The sequence below is a fragment of the Portunus trituberculatus genome, chromosome 16 (genome assembly GCF_017591435.1).
Source record: "Portunus trituberculatus isolate SZX2019 chromosome 16, ASM1759143v1, whole genome shotgun sequence".
Taxonomy (NCBI): domain Eukaryota; kingdom Metazoa; phylum Arthropoda; class Malacostraca; order Decapoda; family Portunidae; genus Portunus; species Portunus trituberculatus.
Window position 1 is genome coordinate 3947860 of NC_059270.1, and position 10000 is coordinate 3957859.

General features: G+C 49.7%; 1 protein-coding gene across 1 annotated transcript in view; it reads right to left on the reverse strand.

Annotated features, from left to right (window-relative positions):
- The window catches only part of LOC123504616 (plexin A3-like), a 204310-nt gene that overhangs the window by 32339 nt on the left and 161971 nt on the right, over nucleotides 1-10000 (reverse strand). The window contains 2 exon segments of the mRNA XM_045255281.1: nucleotides 5847-6956; nucleotides 6959-7096. Of these exon segments, the coding sequence (XP_045111216.1) occupies nucleotides 5847-6956; nucleotides 6959-7084 (1236 nt within the window). The 5' untranslated portion in view covers nucleotides 7085-7096.

Sequence of the window (10000 nt, forward strand, 5' to 3'; positions counted from 1 at the left end):
ATCATCATCATCATCAACACAGCCCGAACATTCACCACCACTATAAAAAAAAAAAAAAAAAAAAATTGGATTGCAGTTTGAACGAAAAAAAAGATCAATAAACAAAAAGAAAAAACACATAAATAAAAATAAATAAAACACTATACTTAATCTGATCACACACACACACACACACACACACACACGGGGAGCACGCACAGCTGTTTGATGGCTGGGCTCCCTTTCAGCTGTGTCTGTGTGTATGTGTGTCTGTATACCACGCCCCTATCACCAGTAAGTTAAATATATATTGAAACACACACACACACACACACACACACACACACACACACACACACACACACACACACACACACACCCCTACACAGTCTCATTAAACTCACGGGGTAATCGCGTATTATCTCATAATTAAACAATTTTTCCCTCGCATCCCCAAGTGTTTATATAAATCAAATAGCAATAATAGAGAGGTTGAGGGAGAGAGAGGGAGGGAGGGAGAGAGAGGAGAGAGAGAGAGAGAGAGAGAGAGAGAGAGAGAGAGAGAGAGAGAGAGGCAAGGGAGTAATTATCAAGGTATAAATATTGTCACATTTAACGAAGTGGTGGTAGTAGTAGTAGTAGTAGTAGTAGTAGTAGTAGTAGTAGTAGTAGACGAAGACGAAGAAGAAGAAGAAGAAGTAGTAGTAGTAGTAGTAGTAGTAGTAGTAGTAGTAGTAGTAGTAGTAGTAGTAGTAGTAGTAGTAGTAGTAGTAGTAGTAGTAGTAGTAGCAGCACCAGACTTGTCAAACTTTCTCAAACATGAAGAAGCGAAACACAATGTGAATTCCCGAACAATGACAGTAATTTTGCATACGTGGCTTCGCTTTTTATCTTTCTCTCCTTCCTTTGCATGTCTTTCAACTTCATCTCCCTCTTCTCTCCCTCTCCCTCTCCCTGTCACCCTCACCACGCCCCTTCATAGCTATCGAAAAAGCGGCCTTGATATTGCAGCGGTAAGGTCCGGGCAGCGACGTACACCTGGCTAACTCGCTGGCTGGTTGGAGAGATGCGGGCCGGAGCGGGCGTGGGAGAGGCGTGTAGGCGGGGAAGGCGGTGCGCGGTAAGGCTCAACACTGCACGACTCTCATTCACTACATTTCTGTTCTCTCTTCGCTATTTTTATTTTCTTCCCGAGCAGTGAGGTGAGAACTCTCCTAGATTATTTGGTAGCATACAGTAGTAGTAGTAGTAGTAGTAGTAGTAGTAGTAGTAGTAGTAGTAGTAGTAGTAGTAGTAGTAGTAGTAGTAGTAGTAGTAGTAGTAGTAGTGACAAAATAAAGATATTACATAGTATCATTTTACAGTTATAAGTTTATACATTTTGTCGAATAGTTTTACAGTATACGCCCTTAGGTTTGTTGCTTGAGCTAAGCATAAACACGTAGTACGTCATGCACACACACACACACACACACACACACACACACACACACACACACACACACACAGGCTGGGTATGTGAAGATGCCAGTATGGTCAAAGCTAGTGTTTTGTTTTGTTTCAGTCACCATTTGACCCTGACAGTTGCAGCATCTTATACCTCAATCACTCACTCACTTGTTTGGTTAACTCCTTCAGTACCATAACACGTTTCCATGTTAATTCTGCTTACTATTCAGTGATTTTATACAGCTTTAGACACTTATGTGGGGATTAAAATAGTGAGGACTGTGGCCATTAATCTTTTGACCTTCATAGACCCTTCCTAATGTCAATAAAATCGTGTAATCATACCCCAAATTTATGGTAAAAATGTGTCCCTGTACTGAAGAGGTTAAGCTTGGATGGGTTGAAACAGTACACGTGTGGATGGATAGGTTGTGACAAGCTGACCACTACGACTGTTCTCAAATACTTGTATATTGTAAGAGAGAATAGATTACAAGACAGTTGGATAGATAAACAGTTTGATGACAGACAATGATAACGGTGGGCAAAACATATAAAAAATAAAACAATACATAAAGAATACATGTTTTCATTACTCTGAGTACAAATTTGAACATCTTGCTTGTATATCAGCGAAGAAAACACACACATACACAAACACACCCAGACACACACACACACATACGGTACGCCCTTAAAGTCAGCCAGCCCCGTCCACCGGCTACCACTCCCAGCCAGCCAGCCAGCCAGCCAGCCAGCCAACTCTCCCGGCCGTCACCGCCTGCACACGCTTGGCCAGACCACAAAGAGGGAGGGACACAGCGACAATAAAACCCAATCACTGAATCACATCACTCGCCGGAAAAAACAATAATACTGTAATCAAATTAGCCTGATATAATTCTTCCGCCGAACTGACTATAGCCAATTCTGGAAGCCCCTTTTCCTTTTCCTGCAGTTTTCTTTTATTTCGTTGACCACTTGCCAAAATTGCGAGGTCATTACAGTCTTTAAAAGGTAGGAAGGAAAAAAAAAAAAAAAAAAAAAAAGAGCCACTATGAGCAAAGCCTATTATCTTGTGTGTGTGTGTGTGTGTGGAGACGGCGCTGGACGAGGCAGGGCGGGGTCGAGAGGGGGCAGGGATGGACAAGAGGAAGGGGGCAAGTGGGGGATGGGGTGGGATGTGGTGAAAGGATGAAGGAGGAGGGAGAGGAGTGGATTGGGGGGTGGGGAGAGGAGCGTCCTTTTCTGCACCATCCTCACGCTCTCACAATCCAACTTCACGCTCCTAATTTCAAACTTTTGCCTTAAATAAACGGGTGTGACGCCGCCCCCAGCCGCCCGCCCCGCCCACGGCTTTCCCCGCGGCGGGAGAGGAACGAAGGAGACAGGAGAAGAATCTAAACTTCCAACAGTAGTAGTAGTAGTAGTAGTAGTAGTAGTAGTAGTAGTAGTAGTAGTAGTAGTAGTAGTAGTAGTAGTAGGGCAAAATCAGGATTGTAGAGTAAAAATTTGAAGGGGATAGATTTACCTGTGTGTGTGTGTGTGTGTGTGTGTGTGTGTGTGTGTGTGTGTGTGTGTGTGTGTGTGTGTGTGTGTGTGTGTGTGTGTTCGAAAAGGCAACGTCCTGGAGGCGGAAATGTCCTGGTGGAGACGAGGCCCCGAGGAGGTAAAAATGAGGAGTTAGGCAGGGAGGAGGAGGGAGGACAGTCATTAACTGCAGAGAGAGAGAGAGAGAGAGAGAGAGAGAGAGAGAGAGAGAGAGAGAGAGAGAGAGAGAGAGAGAGAGAGAGAGAGAGAGAGAGAGAGAGAGAGAGAGAGAGAGAGAGAGAGAGAGAGAGAGAGAGAGATTCCCACTCCTGAAGTTACCGCCGTGACCAACCCCTCCCCGCCCACCTCCACGCCCACCCATCACCACACCCACGCAGCCACGTATCTCGTCTTCCTCCTCCCACGCTCGCTCTGCCACCTGCCGCCCGAAGACTCCTGCCAATCCTTCAGGACAAGCGGTCTCTCCCTGTGTGTTGGGGGGCAGGCACGCCTCAAGGTCTGCATGGCTGCCATCTGCTGTTTGCTTTTCATGTGAAGACACTAAGCAGGCAAACGATGTCCCTCAAAAGTAACCTGATCGCTTGCTGCCAACGACGCAGGAATGCATAGCAGCACACACACACACACACACACACACACACACACACACACACACACACACACACACACACACACACACACACACACACACACAGTCCTGCAATCGTTGCCACTGGAGAACTTTCTCAATCTCACACTCTAGAAAACTTTTGCTTTGTCGATTGGCGAGGCGAGGCGCTGCTGTGTGCGCATCACGAGTGTGTCCCTGGAGCGTCACAGGTGCGGCAGTAACCTTCCTTCCCCTGCCGGTGATTCTCCAGGCAGAGTTCATACCTTCCCACATGTGTATCCCAAAATATACCATGGGCGTGGCATCCAATGCAGAGTTGCACTTGACAAGATCACGGGACGGTGGCAGCGCTGCGAGGCGTACAACAAACGCTTCATCAAATATACCTGCAGCAACACAGCCTAAATTCCAGGGTAGTCATCCGTAGTAAGGCTGAGGACTTGGCCCGCACTGGGAGAACACGTAGTGAGGCGGAACAGCGTCAAGGCACACCAAGCCTGATGCCTCGACTCGCCACGCCATGCCACACCAAGCACCACACCAGCGGCTGCTTCCTCGCCCTCAACTTCTTTACACTCAGTGGCGGTCCTTTCTCCACACCAGTGACCCCTATCAGGTCACCTATAGAAATTTCTGACAACTACATACTCTATGCAGCAGCTTCCGAGCCAAGTATATATACGTCTCGAGGTCTTGATGGCGGCAGGTGTCATTCCCCACTAGCTTACCTATCTTTCACGCCCTTCACGGTTGACATCACGAGAGAGTGGGTGCGCCTGCTGGAAGACTAAGGCGCCGTGGTCAGACAATAATTAAAACAAGCGATAAAACAAAAAATCCCCGGATGGACATGCGAGTCATTTATTTCTGTCAGAATAGAGACAATTTACGTAATGCATGGACGCATCGCTTACTCTATCCACCAGTCAATCCTCATGCAAGGAAGTCTGCTGCTAATGTGCTGCTGCTGCTCCTCAACCGACATGAGAGATCTCGACAGTAAGAGGGACATTGTTATCGTTGTTTCGCACACCGCTCGCTTCTTTGACATGTTGTGTCTCTCTATCACCGCCACGACAAGGAGCCTCGGAGTGCGCGGCGACCTCCTACAACTGACCCGGGACTACGTACTGTACTACCTGCCTACACAGCAAGGTTTTGTGTGGCGGCTAATGGCTGGACTGCCGACAAGTGCCGTACCCCAGCCAGCCCAGCGTCTCCAAGGCAGTGGCCAGCCCTGGCAGTGAGATGGCTGCCTCACACGCCATGACTTGCCGGGGAGGCGCTGGTGCGGCTGGATGACATGTTTACTCAAAGCAGGCATCTTGAGTCTGGCAGCGAGACACACACACACACACAAACACCAGTCAGTGTGGGTAGCTGGAGACCTGACCACCTCCTGAAGGCATGACGACAGCGCCACCTGATATCCCTGGAAGCCACGCAGAGGCTATCCATCGCCATCCCCTCCCCGGTGTGACCTTCAGTCTTTGTCATTCCCAAGCCGCGTCACACAAGTCGCCGAAACTGCCGCCTAAAACCTGTCATGCATCCAACACGCCGCCCATTTCCTAAACGACCGAGGGCGGCACCGTTCTAAAAAGGCGCAGCTCCCATACCTAATGGAGCACTTCCCCTTCACCTACACTGCTACCCACGCTCACACCTGAGCCTTGGCGCCCCAAGTACGAGTACCATGGTGCCCCATCCGGCGCACGGCGTCCCTCAAGCCCTACGCTACTCGAGGTCCTGGTTCCAGTGTTAACTAAACGCCGCCACCAGGATGTGGCCAGGACTGTTTTAGGCTAAGGATCAATCATCCTGCCCTCCATTCTCTATCTGTCAAGACTCGTCTGCACCACTACCACCAGCCTCCCCGTCACCCGCACCAGCCACTACACTACAGCCAGCCACACCGCCTGGCGCTGCCACCCCCGCCAGGCAACACTGCTCTCCTCTTCATGCATCTACCGCCATGCCAACCACTAACACACGGTAAGTGTTGTGTACGGCTACAACTTTGTGTGGACATGTAATGCAAGCAAGTAAGTACCTAAATCAGTAAATAAATAAATAAATAAATAAATAAATAAATAAATAAATAAATAAATAAATAAACAAAGAAATAAAGAAATAAATAAAGAATGAAACACACACACACACACACACACACAGCACAGTGGTCCTGTGAAGAGCAGGAGGCCGTGACGCAGGAGTTAGTAGAGCAAGAAGCAGCACCGGCAGGTACAGTACTCACCGTCTCTATGCAGCGATGCGAGGGCGAGATGAAGTCCAGGCCACGGTCGCCCTTGCCCCTGAAACACTCCTGGATGTTGTTGATGAACATTCGCCGCACACTCTTCATGCTGTACACACACAGGGCAGAGGCGTCGGCAGGGCGCGCCGAGCCCTCTGCTTCTGAGGGGTCTGAGGGCGAGAACACGGCGAAGAGCACGTCGTCGTTGGTCTGGATGCCCAGCTGGGTGGCCAGGTCCGTGCCCGGCTTGCCCACGTAGGCCGCCTGCGCCAGGTTGTACCGCTTGCCCTGCGAGTCCTTGCACTCGATGGGGATCTCGGTGTAGCTGTAGTAGGCCGAATCGTTCTGGCACACCCGCACCAGCTTGCTGATGTAGGGGAAGCCCGTGTAGGTGTCCTCCAGCTGGCGGGTGAGGAAGTAGCTGAACTTCTCGGAGCCGAAGCCGTACACGTAGGTGATTGGGTAGCGCTCGCGCGCCAGGGAGTTGACCAGCATGCGGGTGCTGGTGGTCACCTCCGTCACCGCGATTTCAAAGAAGCGGTCGTCCTCCAGGGAGCGTGAGGCCACGGCCGGCACCTCGTCGCGGTACACGGACTTGCCCGTGTACGTGACGCCGATGTACATCACGTGGGTGACGGGCGGGTTGGGCGGACCGGGCGCAATGAAGGCCACGGTGGAGGCGGTGGCGTTGTTGGCCACGATGGCCTCCGACACGTTGCGGGTGTGGATGTTGATGTCGTGTAGGCCACGCACCTGACACGACCCCTGCCGCACCGTGCCGCACACGATCAGCCGCGACCTGATGTAGTCGATGACGAGCACCTTATTTACATTGTCGGTGGCTTTCATGGTGCCCGCAGTCTCGCCCTTACAGTCGCTGGCGGAGGCCGAGCACTCCAGGGAGTCGTTGACGGGCCCGGTGACGACAGTATGCAGCGGCCGCAGGTTGGGGTCCAACTGGTACAGGCGATTCACGCCGCCCACGTACACCGTGCCCGTGTTCTTGTCCACCGTCAGGTGGGTGAACTGTTGCGACGGTTTATCTTCATACGTTTCCACGATGAAGAGAGAATCCCTGGCCAGCGCCCCGCCCCGCCCCGCCCCGCTCCCGTGGTCGCCCCAGACCCGGTACCCGCCAGCACCAGCAGCACCAGCAGGTGGGGCGCGCGCCACCGCACCCACGCTGCTCCTCGGCCCCCAGGACCCCCGGGGGCCGCCGCCACGCTCGCCACGCTCATGCTCCCACCATCCTGAAAGACAGAAACAAAGGTATTAGATTGATTAGGTTACACTTCAACACTACCAGTAACAGCCCACACACACTGCTAAACAATTCTTCAAATTCAAGCACGCACGCACGCACACACACACACACACACACACACACACACACACACACACACACACACACACGGGCAAGGTTGACACGCCAATAAAGGGACAAGTTGGCAGCACGCCAGCAGCTCGCACCGCCACATTACGACACCTAAATAATCCTGCATTTGACCTTTGAAGTCTTGCATATTTCTCAAAACTCTTGCTTTTCACACTTGGTGCTGACTCATGACTCATGAGTGCCACTGAGACTGATCGTGGCAGGGTGGCGCTGCAGGGGTGACGCCCGGCACCTGCTGCACGGTGTCAAGGCAACATGGGGCGGGCAGAGTGTGTCATCTAGTCACCGCTGCTGCCGATATACGTATCAAGGGAATGGTTGGAGATGCACAACCGCCGTGCCTATACGCCTCCGCCCCGCCACCCCACACCCAGTAATGACATCCCGCGTGTTCTTAATAGGCAAAAACATGATTTGTGTGAACGTGGTGTTATAATGTTATTTGTGAGAAAATGGCGAGTTTTTACTTAAATTTACGACCGGTAAATTGCCACATTTATTGTATGTTATCAGTCTCCATGTTATAGCTTGTGTAAATAACTGGCGGCGATGCAAGCCCCTTCCTGATGTATGGGTGTATTTGATTCGTGTTCGTCGTTCCTCAATGCCGTGTGCACATACCTGCGGCCTCAGGTGTTAAATACCAACACTAATTAGCTAAGTTCATGTTACGTATGTGTTCACTTAATCACTTACCTACTTATATGTACATCCATCCATGCGTAAATGTAATAATAACACACACACACACACACACACACACACACACACACACACACACACACACAGCGGTATCAATATCTCTGCTGCAAGTGCCGATATTCATAACAGGGGGAGGGGTAATGTACCAACGACCCCCTAACACCGTACTGCGGCCTCTGATACACCGACCCTGCCTCTGTCCTACACACACACACACACACACACACACACACACACACACACACACACACACAGCAAACTTAACCCTTCTATCACATTATTTGACTTCATAAAGATGTGTATTTTTTTATGTTTCTTCGACACTATTGTTCTAATTATTCTGGGACATACATATGAAGTCTCTATTTTGTCTCTTTCTCTTTCTCTGACCTAGGGCAATGAAATTATGAGGGATAAAAGAAAAGGAGTCACTACTTAATCCCTTGAGTACCATGACGCGTTTCCATATTCATTCTGCTTACTATTTGGTGATTTTAAACAGTTTCAGAAAATTTTGTAGGGGATTAAAAAAGTGAAGACTGTGGCCATTAATCTTTCGACCTCCATAGATCCTTCCTAATGTCAATAAAATGGTATAATCGTTCACAAATCCTAAGGTAAAAATGTGTCCCCGCATTGAAAGGGTTAAGAAAGGCTGTGGACTGAAGGAGTGATAAAAATGAGAGAGAGAGAGAGAGAGAGAGAGAGAGAGAGAGAGAGAGAGAGAGAGAGAGAGAGAGAGAGAGAGAGAGAGAGAGAGAGAGAGAGAGAGAGAGAGAGAGAGAGAGAGAGAGATATGCACGTGATCTTGCAGCGAAACAGATAGTGAAAAGAATAATGCCTCACCAGTCACCACACCAGGGTCACACGGCGCCGCACATCAAAGATACACAGACAACGAACCAACACCGTCTCTGATCACGTTTCCCTCACACACACACACACACACACACACACACACACACACACACACACACACACACACACACACACACACACACACACGGTTAAAGCCTATACTCTATGTCACGGTCTCTGGCGCAGTAATTTTGCCACTTACGGGCACGCGACCCTGGCAACACTGTCACTGGGCGCTGCTTCCACCCCTCCACTGATTGGCCCACGGTAATTGTCCCCACCTTGTCTTAGAACGTGACGCAAACTGGCTGTGAATTCCCTACAACACTCATTAGCTAGTTAGCGTACCAGAATATACTTTTTTCTAAGCAAGAGACCACGAGACAAGAGAAAAAAGATGAAGAAAAGCCTACAGAGGTGCCAATAAAAAAAAAGGTCAAAAGGAACACCCAAAATAGAACAAACACCACAGAATCGTAAAATGAAGAGGTTTGAGTGACGACACGAACAGAAACACTGGTATAGAGAGCCTGTGACTGACTGAGTAGCTGGCTGGCTGGCTTGGGGGCTGGACACTGACTGAGGCACCCCGAGGAGAGAGATCTACGCCTGAGCTCGTGGTGTTTCTCTGCTGCCACATAATTAAGGGAAGCTCACGCGATGCAGTGTTAAGATCTGACTGGCGGGAACTGTTGTAAATAATGGAAACAAGCCAGCATCGCATAAACACTGTGAGAAACTGAGAGAGAGAGAGAGAGAGAGAGAGAGAGAGAGAGAGAGAGAGAGAGAGAGAGAGAGAGAGAGAGAGAGAGAGAGATATGCGGGTTTCATTCAGTGTGGGGATGGGAAACGAATTACACGCCTTGAAAATGTTCTGTGCAGCCCAAAGTGTGGCATGACTTTTACTAGAAAGTGTGTACAGGCAATCTGGCCACCACCGCCACCACCACCACCACCACCACCACCAACTCATCCATTTCGTTCACTGGCTATGAGAAAGAGCCACGGTGTAATTTACCTTAATTGTGGCTCAAGATTAATTACAAACACACACACACACACACACACACACACACACACACACACACACACACACACACACACGAAAGAAATGATACGCTATGCTTTTGACAATCATGACTTAAGCTTTTTCCTCCTCCTCTTGCTTCTTCTTCTCCTCCTCCTCCTCCTCCACACT